Below are 18,259 nucleotides of genomic sequence, written 5' to 3' on the forward strand. Positions count from 1 at the left end.
GTAGCGAAAACAACTCCCGGACCTCGATTCTCAAGGGTTTTGCTTATTTTTTCCCTTCCCAAGAAAAAATGAGATATCACCGGTTAAAAAGGTTCAAACGTAATCAATGTTTGACACCCGAAAACCAAGATAAAACAGGTTAGAGTTTGAATTCTGATTCTAGATATATTTTTATGCAATGTTTCTATCAATTAACTAACATGATACTAATATTTACCATTTAAACCTAATAAATTTAGGTTAATTTTATAAGTTTCATTGAATTATATACACTTGTACCAACTTTTGTTTTGAAGGATAGTTTTGTCATTTTTAAATTAGTTTGTTTTAACTATATGATTCTTGGTTTAGTGTCTACTTCATGCTTGTTTTCTAGAAACTCGATATCTGACCCCAAGAACCAGGTGTTTCAAGGGGTTTAGTCACATCATTCATTTGCAGGGCTCTCATTTAAAGCCAAATTATATCTCTTTATGGACTTGGTCCACCAAAATTGACACCAACGAATTAAACCTGAAACGTTGAAAGAAGCACAATCTAAGGTTCCAAAAAAACAACACGACTAAATCTTGAAATGAGCACACTTCATACTTATTATGCGTCGCATGTTCTATTGTTTTGTCTATTACATAGTGTCTTAATAGTAAGGATGTTTAAATTTAAATTGATCTAAAATAAGATCAAATATTATTAGATGAATTTGGAATCACATCAAGTAAAGTTTAATATTTATTTATTGGTATAACATAATGAATTAACCTATTGATTGTTGGTTTTTAATTTTTTTAAATATATTTAATTTAATCTATATTTTTTCTATTTTATACTAGTTACAAACCCGTGCTTCGCACGGGGGTTCAGTAACGTATTTGACAAAATATTATATTGGAAGGATAGATTGTGAAATGACAGATAATTATAAACCATAATACAATATTTAGAGTACTCTTACATTACGGATTACAAAATTAAATCTTTAAAATGGTTTGATCACAAGTAACAAATGAAAACATATTTTGTCAGCTGTAGAAACACTTTTCCAGTAATAATTGATATCTATCTATAAACCAATGAAAACCCTATTACCAAAGCTACCTGATTTATATCATTTTGACTTTCAGCTTCAACATATATAAATCATTTCACATGATCTACAGCAAAGACAGATATTAACTGCAATTTAGTATCTAGTTCTTTCAGGCGAACAAACTTCTGCATCAGATAGATAGCTGAAAGCCTCTCTACCTAATTTATATCATTTTGTGTTTTTAGCTTCAACGTATATAAATCTTTTCACATTATCTACAGCAAAGGCTAAGGATGTCAATGGATACCCATGGGTACGGATAATATGATACCCGTCCCCGCCCGTTTGGATAAGTATGATACCAGTGCCCGCCCCGTATCCTCGTGGGTACTCACTATACGGGTACCCGTGGGTATTGAGGTATCCATGGGTACCCATGGAGTTTTGAATTTATTTATTTTTTGGTACAAATAATAACTTTTTTTAATTACCAAAAAACTTCAACTTTTAAACATCCATACATAATCCACTCAAAATTTCATAAATCATACATAATTCATAGAAAATTCATGATTCTTATATAATCTATATGTTTTATGATGTGAATGAAGTGGAAACGGTGAACTTAATAAGATGAATTAAAAAAATTTAAAATAAAAATAGGTTATTATTGAGGATTTTTAGGTGGGGGGTAAAATTTTCTTCAATAAGGTACCAACTTTAAGTAATAAGATATGATATATAAAGATATATTAGTAATTTACTTAATTTATTATCGGGTATGGGTACCCATAGGTATGGATACAATCCAATCCGTGTCTGTGTCCAGATAATAATGGGTAGTCAAATACCCGTTTATTATACCCGTGGATGCCAGTTTAGCTACCCGCTCCATACCCGTGACGGATTTTACCCACGGGTACCCGTGGGCATGGGTATTTTTGCCACCCCTAACAAAGGCAGATATTAAATGCAATTTAGTACCACGTATATAAATCCTTTCACATGATCTACAACAAAGGTAGATAGTAACTGTAATTTAGTATCCATTCCTTTCAGGTGAACAAACTTCTGAATCAGACAGATAGTTGAATGCCTCTCTACTTGATTTATATCATTTTGCCTTTCAGTTTCAACGTATATAAATCATTTCACATGATCTACAGCAAAGGCAGATATTAACTGCAATTTAGTATCGAGTCCTTTCATGTGAATTATACGCACTTTTAAAAACTTGTTTTAAAGGAGAGATGTTCAAATTACGGAATATTACCATTCTTAGTAAATTTGAGAATGAAGTTCGCATAATCCAAATATTTGTGATGCATGGTTTAAGGCATGGGGTTCAGTAACGTATTTTGTAAAAAAATTGTTCCGAAGGAAAAATGAACAAATTAATGAATATTGCACAAAAATTAGGAAACTTTATCAAAATATTTATGAAAGCTTTATCAAGAGCAGGAAAACATCATAAATTACATAATAGTTAAAATTATAAAAGTGAGCGCTACTGTCATAGAGTTACCAAAAAGGGATTAACACCAATATTTATATGACACAAAATGAACGAAAGAAACACATTAAACTCTTTAGCGTCTTGTGTAGGAACTTGTTATTAATATTTTGACCGTTAAAAAATAAAAAATCTCTTTGACGTCAAAAAAGTAATATCAACAGAGCAATATTCAGTCTCTTCACATATGCTTAGTAATATTCAGTCTGGAAGATTACATTGAAAGGATAGATGGTAAAATGACGGATAATTGTGAATCATTGTAATATGTCAAAATATAAACCTTAAAAACCATGAACCATCAACTTAGTTTTAAATAGTTAAAAATAAAAAAATTGTAAAATAGTTAAAAGTTTTTAAAAATATAAAAATTGGAAAATATTTAAAAAAATTGGTGAGGTAGCACTCAACCAAGCAACACTAAAAAAATTATATGCATTAGCGTAACAAAAAAACAGACAGACGGACATAAAATATTACTCTAAACGTTAATGTGTATATATATTCGCGAGGTTGAAGAAAGGAGATAAAAATATTTGGGATCATTAAATGACAGCGTGAATAAAAATATTTGTGACATTGTGATGATTAAACGATATTGAAATTAAATATATAAGTGATAAAAAGATAATAAAATTCCTTTGAAAAAAGGTAATAAAATTAAATGGAATCTCCTTAAAAAATTAATGGAACGGTTAAAAAAAAATAAAGTTAAATGGAAGAAAAAAACATATTGAAATATAATATTAAAAAATAAAGAAAAAGTTTCCGGCGTGAGTTGAAAAGAGGTGCTTGTGAAATAAATTGTCGAGAAGTAGTTTTTTAAAGTAACATTCAACAGCTTTTGGTCAAAGCTCATTCCATTCAATTTTATGCGTTCAAAAAAAGTACTTTTTTTAGTAAGTACTTAATTGATATTGTATTCGGCCTAACTTCTCCTTAAAAATGTAGAGAAGTTTGAAAAAAAGTCGGGTCAAACGATACCTTAATCTCCCACAACGACAATGTAGAAGCAATTGAATTTGGGAGGAAAAATTGAAAAAATAGTTAAAAATATAAAAATTGGAAAATAATTAAATGTTATTAAAAATATAAAAATAAGAAAATAATTAAAAAAATTGGTTAGGGGCAAAAATGGAAATTCATAGGTCAAACCTTAAAAAAAAAAAAAACCATCCAATAATTGAATTACCAAAATGCCCCTCATAGGGGCAAATTGGTAAATTCAATGGACATTTCCTTTCTTATATATATAAGTAGATGTTTTCAAACAATATTGATTGTCTTCGTTATTCATTATGTAATATTAATTGATAATATATTTTATATTATACTTTCTACAAAATCTATTATTTTACCATGTTTGTGTAATATTTCAGAATGAATGAGGGGTGTTTGGGAGATAACAGGGGATTCTATGTCTAATTGGGTTAACTGTTTTGTGAATTATCTTTTTAAATGGGGCAAGGAACGCTTCATTGATGTTACCAACCAAATAAAAATTGTTTAGAAGAAATTGGACAGTTTTAATAAACAATCCCAACATGAAGAAGTTATTTCAAAAATTTGTAAAGCAGAGGCTAAATTGTATGATTTGGTGGAGAGTGAGGAGATTTGATCGATTCAAGGGTCTCGTACTTTATGGTTAAAGCATGGTGATTTAAAAAAAGTCATCAAAAAATTTCTTAGAGAAAGCATATAAATTAGGTGGATTATATATGGGGCGGTAACTGGGAAAATTTGACGATAAGGAGGACATTGCCATGGAGTTTAATAATTTTTGTCATGACCTTTTTGTTACTAGTCATCCTGAAAGAATTTTCAAAGTGGTGGAAGTGATCAAAGATAGATTGTTGGGTTCTATGTATAACATATTGGAAGCATAATTCACATAACATAATATTTTCTTAGCTCCTAAAAATTTAAAGTCTCGTGTTGCCCAGGTCATGACAGAATGCCAACTTTATTTTATTACTAGCTTTAGAGTATAGTTAGTAACGATGTATTCTTTTACTCTGGAGATTCTCAATGGTGGTAGAAATCCAAGCAACATCAAGTATACAATATGTTTCATTCTAAAAAAGAAAAGTTTGAAGGTTCCTGATGATTAGAGAAACTTCTCTTCCTACGATGTCGTGTTTAACACAATCACAAAAACAATTATAAATAGACTAAAATTTATTCTTTTTTACGTTATTGGAAAATTTCAAACTATTTTTACATCGGGATGATTAATTTTTAATTATGCCCCACTAACCTTTGAGTCTTTTCCATTACATGCTAAAGATTTCTCTGGGCTTCTAAATAGGGCAAATGAAAGAGAAGATTCTTCGTGGAATTCAAATCGCTCGAGGGGCTGCAAAATATAATCATTTATTCTTTGCAGATGACAACATCATTTTATGCAGGGACTCTCTTCAAGATGCTCAGACTATTCAAAGAGTGCTTGATACTTATCAATATACTTCCAGTAAACTTATCAATTTGATTTGATAAGAAATATCTTTTAGTTGAAATGTACCTGACGATTATAAAATAATGTTCCATGGTTGGATGCAAATTAAGATCGTTGAGTGTCATTCAAAGTATATGGGGCATCCTTCTTTTGTAGGTATGTCTAAGCAACAAATATTCAATTTGGTTCATGATAAGGTGTGAACGAAGCTCAGGGGTGGAAAGAAAAATAATCCACGGTAAGGAGAGAAGTTTTTTTTTTTTTTTTTGTCAAATTAGTGATTCAATCAATTCCTATATATGTGATGAGTTGTTTCTTCTTCAAATGGATTCATGTGAGCATATTGAAAGCAGGATTAGTAAGTTATGATGAGGTAAAAAACCAAGATGAACGGAGAATTCGTTGGATTAAATGGGATACACGTAAGGAAAAAAGAGAAGTGCATGGACTTTAGAACATTCCATTGAAGGTGAGAAAAACACAAGAAGGGGGGTTGAATTGTGTTTTGAAAAATTCTTCTTTTCTCCTAAAAACTGAACACACTGATCAGAAGCTAAGTGAGACAGCTTCTGAAGTGATAATCAGAATCTAAATGCAGCGGAATAAAACAGAGAGAGAGAAGAAGAACGACACAAAGCAATTATACTGGTTCCTTCCACAATCCGGAAGTAGTCCAGTCCCCCTTGCACTTCCAAGGAGATTTCACTATGAGTAATATCTGATTACAAATGCTCAAGCACACAAGCAAGAGACTTCCTTTGCTCAAGCACACAAGCTAGAGACTTCCTTTGCTCAAGAACACAATCAAGAGACTTCCTGCTCAAGCACAACTGCAAGAGACTTCCTAACTAAACAAAATTACACAGAAAATTGTTTAAGGTTGAACACTTGATATACAATCAGAGGTGCTCTCAATACAAATCAGATACAGACTCAATGGACTTAAGAATTTCTAAGATATGACTTTTAGACACAGAAATTCTAAGTGAATGCAGAACAATTTCAGCAGAGATTTGGCACTTGTAAAAATGTTATGAGTCTTTCGTTTAGCGTTCTTGCATTACCAAATTTCTAGGTCTTCACTCCTTTATATAGAGGTGTGAAAGAGACGTTGTGAAATTGCCAGCACACCAAAGAGTCGTTGTTGAAGCTTGATCTTTCACCAATGATCTTTTGCCTGATTTGGTTGTTGTCCTATGAAGAACCAATTTGAAATCCATTCCTTATCCAAAGGAACATATATGCAGGCGAGACCGTATTCTGGAGCTGTTTTCTTGTCTTGAAGCGTGGACACAAAACAGAGTAGTGGAGAACGTGGCTGTACAATTCGTACAATAGTACAATGTCAACGCTTTTGTCCAAATTGCAAGCACATGCCTTCAAACACCTTTGAAATGACCGTTGCAATGTTCCACTAATTTTCTGCTATGTTTTCGAATCCAATAGACAGCTTTTGCAATGTAGATCCTACAATCTTTGAATGTTTTGCAAATCCAGTTGATCTTCAGCTTCTGGTGAAATGACTTCTGATGAGGCAGCTTCTGATGAAGCAGCTTCTGCAGCTTCTGATGGTGCAGCTTCTTCAGCTTCTGATGATGTGGCTTCTGGACCTCTTGTCTTCAGAAACACTATTCTTCAGGAGCAGTATTTCTTCAGGAGCAGCTTGACTTCAGGAGCGCTTTGCCTTCAGAATCATCTAAGCTTCATTTCCTTTTGCTCTTTATTTGCTCATTCAGAACCAACCAATGATGTAACTTTTTAACTGTGGTCCTGTACACTTGAACAAATATTAGCTAGTCCAATTTACAATTTTTAATACCTTGTTATCATCAAAACTCTTTAAGGTTCATTGTTAAACACATTTTGTTCCAACATCCATGACTTCAATCTTGCATCGGTAAAATATGCTTACAGTGCAATCAAAATACACTTTCTCTGCAACAAAACATATATATATATATATATATATATATATATATATATATATATATATAAACACATGTTTTTTATTACGTAGAGGTTGAAGTTCAAACACTTACTTTGTTACACATGAAGTATGTTATTTTAATTAAGAGAGTTGATGGTTTTATGGTAATAGTTGTAAAAAGTCAAGTAAGTCAAACATGACGTGTAAAACAATTTTTTTAAGAAGTTAAACTAGTACATCCAAATTTCACGGAGATAATTGTACCTGAGACCTTGAGAAGGAACATAGTTCAAGGTATCTAAAACAAACATTTGTGTAGAAGTGTGGAGAAGAAATTGTGAGGTAGTTGAGGGAGATTGAGTGTTTTCTATTCTTAGCAAGATGTAAAAATTGACAAGGTTTCTATAAAAAATAAAGGAGGTAAATGTAAATTGGAAACAAAAAAAGTAATTGAAGAGTTATACAATAAAACGGAGGGTGTAAATATAAATTATATAATACTAGTACAAAACTTACTTTTGATTGGGCCTCATCAATAGTGATAGAGGTTAGGTCCGAATGGAAAGGCCTCTCAATTTATTCTTTATCTTTCTTTCAAAAGATTTACCGCATACTCCATATCTGCTCTTCTCACCCTCTCGTTTTTTTTTTTTCATTATTCCAAATAGCTACATTATTTGGAATAAATGTAAGTGATGTGGCGGTTTTATAGATTTAGTATCAAATAAATGTAAATAGACACTGATTAACACGACCTTTAAATTAAAGGATGGATAGTAAGTTAAGCCACTTATAATTGTTTGAGTACCGGTATGCATTTCTTTTGAAATAATCACATGACACTGACTATTAGTCTACCTTAGATCACTTTCACAGATTGTGACTTTGCAACTAATTCGACGGCAAAATACACAGGAGGACCAATATGTAACGCTGATTTTTTAAAACATACCGTATTTGTAGTTCGAGGTTTCTTTATTCTAGCTAAGAAAAGAAAAATAAAATGAAGGGAACGTACTTGAGGTTCTGCTACTGCAGCCATACATGGCCAAAGCCACTTGTCTATGCTACATAGCACCGACACATGGTGTCTATAAACGTCGGTGTCCCACATAGATTACTATCATAGTCTCCTCTGGGTCTTTCAATTATGCTTCTTAAGTCCTAAGAATGAACACATTTTACACACACGAAAATAATTAATGCATTTCATAGTGGCACATACAAAAAGTTAAAATATCTTCTTCTTTTTTACTTTTGTAAAATTTACTTTTGTATGGAGGGGAAAAATACAAAAAAGTTAAAATACCTTTTTAAATCAATATATAAATTTAATACTTAAGCAAAAATATTTCACAATAATTTGATTTATATAGTAAAATGTAAATTAAAGCAACACCATAAGAATAAAAACTGAAAATAACTAATTAATTTTCTTATTTCGACCACGCTTTGAAGGGCCAAATTAATCGATACTTGACTTTATGTTAAACTTACTAGAAATGTTGTTTTTTTCAATGTAATTCATTTGCAAGAAATTCATTTTTCATTTTATTTATGAATCTTTTATTGACGATTTACATTGCAAATAAAGTTCTCCTTGTCGTTGCTAAAGATACCCAAGATCATGTTGCTAAATATACTTAAAATTTTGAAAATAAAAAAATATGAAATAAATTTATCAAACAAGTGATAATCTTTTCAATTTCTTATTTTTACAAATTTAGGACAATTTAACTTATTTGAGGTAACTAAATGTACATAATAATAGGGTAGTGAAATATGAAATACACTTATTTATTCAAATAAAAAACATCACAGTAGCCAAACCGCATTTGTTCATAACTTTGCCCGAGACATTTCACTAAAGTCAAAGGTTCAACGCAAAGTAGTTGAGATAAACAAAAGATGATGTCTTATTCGCAATGAAACGAGTCACAATATTTGCTCTACATGTAAAACAAACTATTTTTTTATATAGAACTATACATGGATTATCAATAGTTATCCAAAATTCGTTATATCCGCTTTAGGATGGATAGGACTATACATGAAATACAACTTGGGAATCAACTTAAAAAATGACCCTTTTCATTTTTTTTCCTTAAATATAAATATTAAAATAGTTCAATTCCATTACCATTGAAGAGTCATAGAAGATCTAACACCTCTCTTTCAACCATCATGAGATGATGAGAAAAATAATCTTAATTAATAGAAGAAATAAAAACCGTGTAACAATCCCTCAAACACATTAAAGACTTGATTAATTGAAGAAAAAAAAGGCACTTCTTCCCTCTTTAATTAATGGAATGTGCTAAAAGGTATACTTAAGGCAACCGTTAAGAAGTCAAAAATAAAAATAAATTATAGTAGTAAAATTGATGTATAAAAAGTACTTACTTCGATCCTTTTTACAATAAACAATAGACTTTTTATATACATTGAATAATTTATGTATTTGATTTATATTGTAGACTGAATACATAAACGATTCAATATATCTAAAACTATTCAACGAGTATATTTTTAAAATGGAGAATGCACTTAAAACAAGTACTCCATCCGTTTCAAAATGAGTGTCGCTTTAGCCAAAAAAAATTGTTTCAAAATGAATGTCACTTTACATTTCCAATACAACTTTAATTTTGTTCTTCCAACTTTACCCTCAATAAATACTTCAACTTTTTTCTCACACAATTTTCAATGCAACTTTAAGTTTGTCTTTTTCATATAAAACAATGGCAGTTTAGTAAAAGTGTTATGTCTAATGATTATTTCATTTCATTCCTTAATCTGTGTGCAATTGCCTAAAACGACACTCATTTTGAAACGGAGGGAATAAGTTTTAATGAAAAATATATGTAATTATTATTTTATCAAAAGTAACATCTTATGTTTGCAAAATTAAATTTCCATTTATAGGTTCCTTAACCATTGCCCTGAGGGCACTAGTTAGCAAAACACTTTTAAAATAGGTGTTGAATACACAATTCTTAAGATAAATTTTCTCTTATTATAAGCTCCACTAACTTATTTAACACATTAATGTCATTGGTCACATTGACTTTGATAGACTTGAAATTTTAAATCTATCCCCCGACTCAAAAAAAGTGGCATTGATTAAATTGACTCTGATAGACTCCAAGTTTTAAATCTATCCCCCGATCTAAACACTATTGAATTGGGTTTGACCTGACCTAGAACAAGTTTGGATTAAATACAGGTTGGATCAATGAGTTGATCAGATGATCATATACATTATACACTACTAATTTTTTTTTGTTGGGTCAATGATCATATACACTACTATGGATACGCGTAACAAGCAATTAAGAAAGTATTTAAGGAAAAAAAAAATCTAAACATGTGAGGAGAACCAATTACATGACCTAACCTAGATGTGTTTTGGAATTTCTATGGAAAGATACGAGCTAATATGGTTTAAGTAAGAAAAAAAGAAAAAAGAAGAGAAAACAAATTACGCGCATTCATACGATTTATAGCTAGAGGACAAATTAGAGTTACTATTATTTGACCTTCTTAACTGCTGCTATTGCTAGCTAGAGGACAAATTAAGGTTATTATTTGATGATAAAAACGTTTTCATTTGTTAGTAGGAAATACTTAGAAAAGTAAATAACCAATGTGCAAATAACTGTACAACGCGGCAACAGGTTACATAGGACTAAAAAGACAGACAAATGGTATCCAAAACCATGTTAATTGTTAAGGAAAGCAGATAGATTCTACACTTTACATCAACAACAATGAAAAAGTAGAATCACATTCTACACAAGACACGCCAAATTTAATTTTTAATTCAAATCCAACATCACTAATTTCTTAGCAAGGTAGGTAATGCTCCAATCTAATAATGTATCACATGTCATTAAAAGGGAACAATGAAACATAGATAGGCCTACCCTCGAAATGAAACCATTCAATAGAATAGGAAGTATAATGAATTGTACATTTATAATCATAACCATGACCCCAATTTATTTATGCAACGAATCTGAATGCTGGCTAACTAATAAGCCAAAGCCTTACGGCATTACATTACATCACAATATCACATCAACAAGATTGGTATATTGCTTCAAATTAATAATCCAAATTTTGTAGAAAGAAAAAAAATAACAACATTGTAAATTTTGTAATTAACTATAGCTAATTAATTTTTCTTTCCTTCTTCTCCACCTTCTTCCAAGTAAGTCTTCTTTCTTCTCTCAGCTCTAGCAAGAACACAAATCATGAAAAAACACGTGGCGTAAATCCCGTGAATTTTCCAATTAGTCTTTGGCGGTTGCCGTAACACCACCTTATGAAACACCGTCATATAGTAATGTAGCCCAACAGAAAAGCCCACAAACATTTGGGCCAGGCCCAATAGCTTCGAGCCCAAACCACAATCCGTTGAAAAAACCAAAACAAGATACATGAGAAGCATCATAAGGTAGAGAAAATAAGCTAGTGTTTGAATGATCTGCAGGATAAGATAAGTGGACTGCGAAGTAGAGTAGAAAAACTTGAGTGGTTCAAGACCAGTGATCAAAGAAGAGAAACATAGCATAGAAAAATAGATAGATAAATAAGCTTGAATAAAGATTAAGAGTTTTTGAAGAGAGAAATAAGCTTTGATTTTGTTGAAAAGAAGTGAGGCTAAAAGTAAAGGAATTAATACACATGCACATGAAAGTAACGTTGCAATGGTTGGTGCGTATTTGTTTCCTACGTAGGGTTTGAAGTTTTTTGTGATTTCTTTGTTGGCTTTTGTGATGTAAGCTTTTGAGGTTGTTGAGATTTTTTCTAAGTCTGGGATTAATGTTTGTTGGAATTTTATGGGGAGATCTTTGAATTCTGAAACGAAATCCATGTCTTCTTCGTCGAAGAACCAGGTACTAGGTTGTGTTTTTTTGTTGTTGTTGTTGTTCTGTTTGTTTGGTTTTTTTGACGAGGATTGTTGATCTGTTTTTGTGGCGGTGGGTTTTGTCGTTTTGTTTTTGGCTATAGCACCACTTGTTTTCTTCACAAGATCCAATGAAATGGATTTACTGGTACTTGATTTTGTTGAGTTTGTGGTGGAGGCTTTTGATGTGGAATTTAGTTTCTTGGTTTTGAAGGTTGTGGAGTTGAGTTTTTTGAGTGAAGTAGTAGTGTCGGTGAGGGTGGTTTTAGAGGTGAGTTTTGAATCTTTTGATGGTTTTGTTTGGTTTTTAGAAGAAAGGTTGTTGGTATTGGATTTGATGGTTTTGGTTTGGTTTTTTGAGGAGAGGTTATTGTTTGGTTTGATCAACTTGGTTTGGTTTTTGGTACTTGATTTCTTTTTCAAGGGTTGTTCATATTCTTCTTCTAGTTCAGCTTCCAACAATGTTCTTCTACTAATACTTGATAACTGTTTTCTATTGAGTTGAGGTTCTGAGCAGGTAGTGAAGGAGATGGAAACAAAGAAGAAGAAGAAAAGAAGAGAGAGGAGGAGAATTTTTTTGCAATGAAAGTACAATAGTGGAGCCATTTTGTGAAATGAAACACAGTTTGACACTGGTTTTTCTCCTATAAGATCTAAAGGGACAAATTGGTATATATCTGTAGATGTATATATGTACACTAAATATGATGGGAGAGTGAGAAAAGGGTCGGCAGAGTGAGGAATCAAAGGTTAATGGTTTTATAGTTTGATGATACTATACTACTAGTATACTATGTGTGAATTAAGAGAGAGAGAGAGAGAGAGAGAGGGAGCACATAGAGTAAGATCGGAAGTATTTATTGTGAAAGTGGGAGGACTGAGAAAGATGAGACAAATCACATGGTGCATGGAGACAGTGTATAGAGTAGAATTCCCCACACTACAACGCGGTTTTCCATGTTGCTTACTCCCATTTGTGAGCAATAATTATAATGCATATGGGTACTCTATTCTCACAACACAGTGCTCTAAGTCGACATATTTTATAATTAAATTTGGGTGATCACACTCTTATCCTATAATTTTTATCAGAACAAAAATAAAGAGTTTTAAATAAATAATATTTGTACTATATAATCAACAAAACTAATTGTTTTCTTAATAATGGCATATAATTCAAATATGACATTTAAACAGAGACGAGGGGAGTATCTTTTTTAGATTTGTACGAAGAAATACTTAAGTGATTACATCCTAAAATAAAAGTAATTTTGAAATTACACATTGCTATTTAATTTGTTGTTCTAGTTCTTTCTTTTTTGTGTGTATTAAATACACCTTCCGGTCACTAATATAAGCAAAAATCTACATTTTAGGTACATTCATTTAATGATGTATGTAGTCTATAATAAAGACTATGTGCATCATTAAATGAATGAATATAAAATGTAGATTTTTGCTTATAATAGTGACCGGAGGGTGTACTGTCTAAGTATCTTTTTGACCGGACAATACTTTCTCGTTCCAACAAACAACTTTTTTTTTTTTTTTAAGAACAAACAACTCCTTGTTAGTGGCATTTTCATTAATATCAGACAATGACTTTCATAGGTCAATAATTTCCTTAAGTTTGGTAACTAAGTGACAAAATATTTATGGGTTCTGCCTACCTAGCCGCTGAGAGAATAAAATAATTCCATGCTTTCCTTTGATTCAAACATTGATTTTTTCATGATTTTCAACTAAATTTGAACCTTTTACCTAAACCATTACCATAAGTGATACTTTTATTAAAAAAAAATTGTAATTCCTAATAGCTCCTCTCATGTAGAATGGAGGCATGTGTCGAAAATCTTTTGCTGTATTTGAGCTCAATATGGTTCCATAGGAGTGAATTTTGTCAGCATGAGACGTACTGCTAACATTTTCTTTTGATGAAAGGGATGTACTATAACTAGTTTCTCCAAAGGTGTTTCACAATTGTGAATAGATCGTCTCAATTATTTTTCTCTCATGTCTTCTACGTGTTAATAATCTTACCATTAAATAAAAAAAATATGATATTGTTTTTAATAAAAAAAATGAGAGTAAAAATGTTTAATGGTGGGATTGTTAACCTATAAAAGAAAAACAATTGAGAGAGTCAATTTCCTTCCCAACCACTCCAGCAACAATGTAAATGTTGGATTGAAAGGGAAAAATAATAAATGTGATCCGATAAATGAAAAAAAATGTGACACCGACATTTGATGAAATACAAGCACGTGTCATTGGCAAATTTAATCTTTGTGGAATGAGATCTGGCCAAAGCTTTGATTTGGACTTTTTGGAGTGTGAATTAGAGGAAGAAAGAGCTGGTGAATCAACATGTATTTCCGAGCCAGTATGTTGCTCGAATATTTTTGTATTCATGTTTCTCTCTAGTCTCTACTATGCAGTACTATTTCTTCTTAGTAACCAAATTGGCCTATAATGTTGATTTGGAATGTTTAAGTGTTTTTTTTTTATAAAGTTTTTAGATTTTATTTTTTCTGTGTCAATTTCGGTGACCTATGTTTCGACTTTAAATGGGGTCATCACAAATGGACGGTGGCATTGAATCTATCGAATTAGTCGACTCTTAAGTCGGATATTGAATAAAAAAAGTAATAAAATTAATATTAACCGCAAACATTGTTTGAACTTTGAAGAAGTAACTAGTCCAGATACATGTGCTACAACGCATGTAGTGCGGCTATGCTGCACGGTCGGAGATTGTGTAGTACTACAAATTAATATACTCACCGTAAACATTTTTTGAACTTTGAAGAAGTAATTACCCAAGCACAATCCTTAGTTCGTCCCAAAAAAAAAAAATGGACTAGTCTCTCAATTTTGCTAATCTTATCCTAATAAATATTTAAGCTGTGATCACTGACTTAATTAGAAACAAACAATATTCAACTGTCGACGAACTCTTATGTCACGAAATGAATGTGTATTTAATATTGTCCACGGTACAATGGAGAATGGAGGGACAAGATTTTTGTTTTCTTTGTTAACGATTATAGTTTGGTGAAGATTCTTTGTTTTTATTTGACCTTGGGAAATATATATTACTAGTAAACATCTGCAACATGATTTATTCTAAAGGAAGCTTCCAACTTGGGATTATAAAGTATATAGTAGCATTAATAATTTATATAGTTGGACCTTGGGGCTCTATCTATTTGATGCAATAGTGTGAACAAAAAATGGATGATTGCTGTAGTTATGGATTGCAATGGGTGAAAGAAAATAAAATAAAAGCCACTTATATTATAATCATCCAGCTTTGTGGCTTTTTAGTTTTTACCTTGTTAATTTCATCTTTGTATTGCGAGAATACACTAATGCCTTCTCCAGCATTATGTTAAAAAAAATTGTGCTTGTGTGAACATGTCGCTTAGATTTTTCTATAGCTGGACTCATGGATTGCAAGAAGATTCGTCTCCAGCACAATGTTATACTAGTAGTCCACGATATAGCTGGTTTTAATAATGTTGACGAAGCTTCTACATCTAGTTTAATGTGTTAAATAAGAAAGAATAAAAAGGTATAGGGACAAATCTCTGGTCCCAGTGTCCCATACATCACTAGTTTTTATCCAAACTTCTACTTCGAAGTGCTGACTTCATATGCAAGTGTATGTTTCAACTCGCAGTGAACTTGATAAAATCACAGTGACTTATGGTAATTTTACAAAAGTTGTATTTTATAGTTTCAACAAAATTAGGGTGGCACAATGAGATTTTGTTAAATAATTCTCTGTGATTCCAAACATGTACATAATTTTGTAGCTTGTCACCATGTTTTAGGAAAGGAAAAAAGTATTACTAATGGATGTCAAGAATAATAACGTTGAATTTGACAAAATCGTTTTTTTTTTTTACGAAATTGACGAAATCATATTGATATAGTAGTGATTTTGTTAAAACTTGAAACTCTAAAATGTATTTTTATTAAAATCACGGTGATTGATTTGTTTTGATTATTTTCAGCTTTGTTTGAGAGTTTGGAAGAGAGAGGAAGTGAGGGCTTCGAGGGTGGAAAATATATAGAAAAATAGATAATAATTCACATTTTTTGAAAACACAATTTTTCAGAGAATGATAAACTATTAATGCTTGTGATTAATATATTTTTAAATTTAAGAATATTATAACAACATAGATTGAATTTGAAAAATTCATATAAATTCTGTAAAACCCACAAAACCCTCCCCCAATACAATTTTTAAATTCCCCAAATTAGGAGATTTTGTGTTATGAATAAAAAATTAATCCTCAAAGCTTCTCCTCCCAATGTCTTCTATTTCTTCCATTTGCTCTTTCTATTTTTTCAAAACTCTCCCTTCCCTTCCAAGTTCTTAGACAAACCTCAAACTCAATGTCAATACAAACTCATGAATAAAAGGGTCAAACATTTGAGATTCCTTTCCTACTAGACACAAACAAAATGGAATTAGATTTTCCTTAAATTAATTCATTTGGTACTGAAAATATGGGCAAACGATGATTTTGACTTCAATGTTTTTTTGTCTCTATTCATTATTGCATGTTGGCGATACATAAGATGCAAGAAATTAATGAACAATATTTCAAAAACACAATAGCATTTCCAATGCATGTAAAAAATACTACTACTACTTCATGATAAAAATGTTACTTCATGTGTTCAATTTCGAATTATGTGCTTGATCCGGTAACTGGGGAACATACATGATGAGAAGCCAATAATGAAACAACGAAAAAAAGAAGAACAGTTGATGTGAGAACACGTTTTTTGCTTCTATTTTACGAAGTCACAAGTTGATGAATGATGAGTACTGACTACTGAGGGGACCTGCCCCCTCTGGATAATCAAATTTTAATCATATATAGTACGCAGCAGTGCAGCACTATTGGCTGATAAGATTATTTTTTGACAATATGATCAGTTCAAAACAAGAAAGGAGTCTCTCAAAAAAAAAAAAAAAAAAAAACACAAGAAAGGAGTCCACTAATTGGGATAAGCATATTATAATAGTAGTGAAAATTTAACCCCATATCTTAAGTCCTAACTTTGGACTTATTTTATGGTTTTAATTAATCCATTCCTAACTAACTCTGGACTTTAATGACCGACTTGAAAAATTTCCAAAATAATGAAATTGGAAAATTTTGATTGCTAAATTGGTCTTTAGAAATGGTAACCTATAACGTATTTTTATATGTATTTCGTACTTACATTTTTTTTAGTAAAGGCAAAATTATATTAATGCATTTCATTCATGAGCAAAGAGTATAAAGTTGTTGGTACACTATAAAAAGAGATGGGTTAAGATGACTTAGCTATACTATGAACAACCTTATCAGTTTGCATTCAATATACAATATTTTAAAGTCGATATTTGTAAACAAGAGACCTCTGCATTTCGTACGTATATTTTTATACTATATATAAAGAAAACTTTTGCTCAAAAAAAAAAAAAACAAAATATATAAAGAAAACTACTCCTTTCAGCACTTTTGGGTTGAATTTTTCTTTCCAAAAATACCCACAATTTTCAATATAAATAACACATGTAACAAATAGATAAGAATAATCTATACTATATATAAAGAAAACTACCTCTTTCAGCACTTTTGAGTTGGATTTTTCTTTCCAAAAATACCTTCAATTTTCAATATAAATAATACATGTAACAAATAGATAAAAATAAATTTAAATATTAAAACAAACACGATATGAATATATATTTTTTGTTTTTTTTTCTTTATCATTTAAAAAGTGTAACAAACTAGACGCGTATATTTATACTTACTTTTTCATCATTCCAATTATACCCTTAAACAACTTTTTCTATAATAAAAGTGTTGTTGGTGTCATTAAAAAAAGAATTTAGATTATATTTTTTTTGTCATATTGTATTATAGTCAGTGTCGTTGAAATAAATAATCATGGTTAGTTTGATTTTTATATAATTTGTGTATGGTGCACAAATTTGTGTAGTGTGTAGGGTAAATGCCACCCACTTTTATGGTTCACAAGTAAAATATTATTGCACCACACACAATTTTGTTTTTTTTGAATATTCGATTATTAATGTTTTGGATTGGGCCAAAGCCCAACACTCAAGATCCAGGGTCCACTATTACAACTTAGGCCCAACAAAACACCCATTTACAGCTACAGACTACATGCATACGTGTGGAGAGTCGTGATACACCAAATAATTCGTTGATATGACATATGAGCCCTCTACATGATCTAACGGTCACCTGACAATCAAGTAATAAGGGTAAAACCGTCGTCTCTGCGACCCAAAGTCTATAAATAGGTTCTCCTCACCGAAATAAGGTACACATTGATAGGTCGCAAGCGCACAATTTTATCGCGAAATAAAAAGTATTGATCCCAGATGA

The 18,259-nt window shown here is 31.2% G+C and overlaps 1 protein-coding gene across 1 annotated transcript; it reads right to left on the minus strand.

The window, feature by feature from the left end:
* Positions 1-10,897: 10,897 nt before the first annotated feature.
* Positions 10,898-12,930, minus strand: LOC146941056 (cell wall integrity/stress response component-like protein). The gene has a single exon (XM_085754846.1). It carries the CDS (start codon positions 12,438-12,440, stop codon positions 11,100-11,102), a length of 1,341 nt encoding a protein of 446 aa, XP_085610972.1. The 5' UTR covers positions 12,441-12,930; the 3' UTR covers positions 10,898-11,099.
* Between the last annotated feature and the right edge of the window lie 5,329 nt (positions 12,931-18,259).

Source organism: Medicago sativa, chromosome 3 (assembly GCF_051527215.1).
Source record: "Medicago sativa cultivar Bolivia chromosome 3, Bolivia_mono, whole genome shotgun sequence".
Classification (NCBI taxonomy): domain Eukaryota; kingdom Viridiplantae; phylum Streptophyta; class Magnoliopsida; order Fabales; family Fabaceae; genus Medicago; species Medicago sativa.

Coding starts and splice junctions, on each gene's coding strand:
- LOC146941056 (XM_085754846.1), bottom strand. CDS start 12,440: ATGGCTCCACTATTGTACTTTCATTGCAAAAAAATTCTCCTCCTCTCT.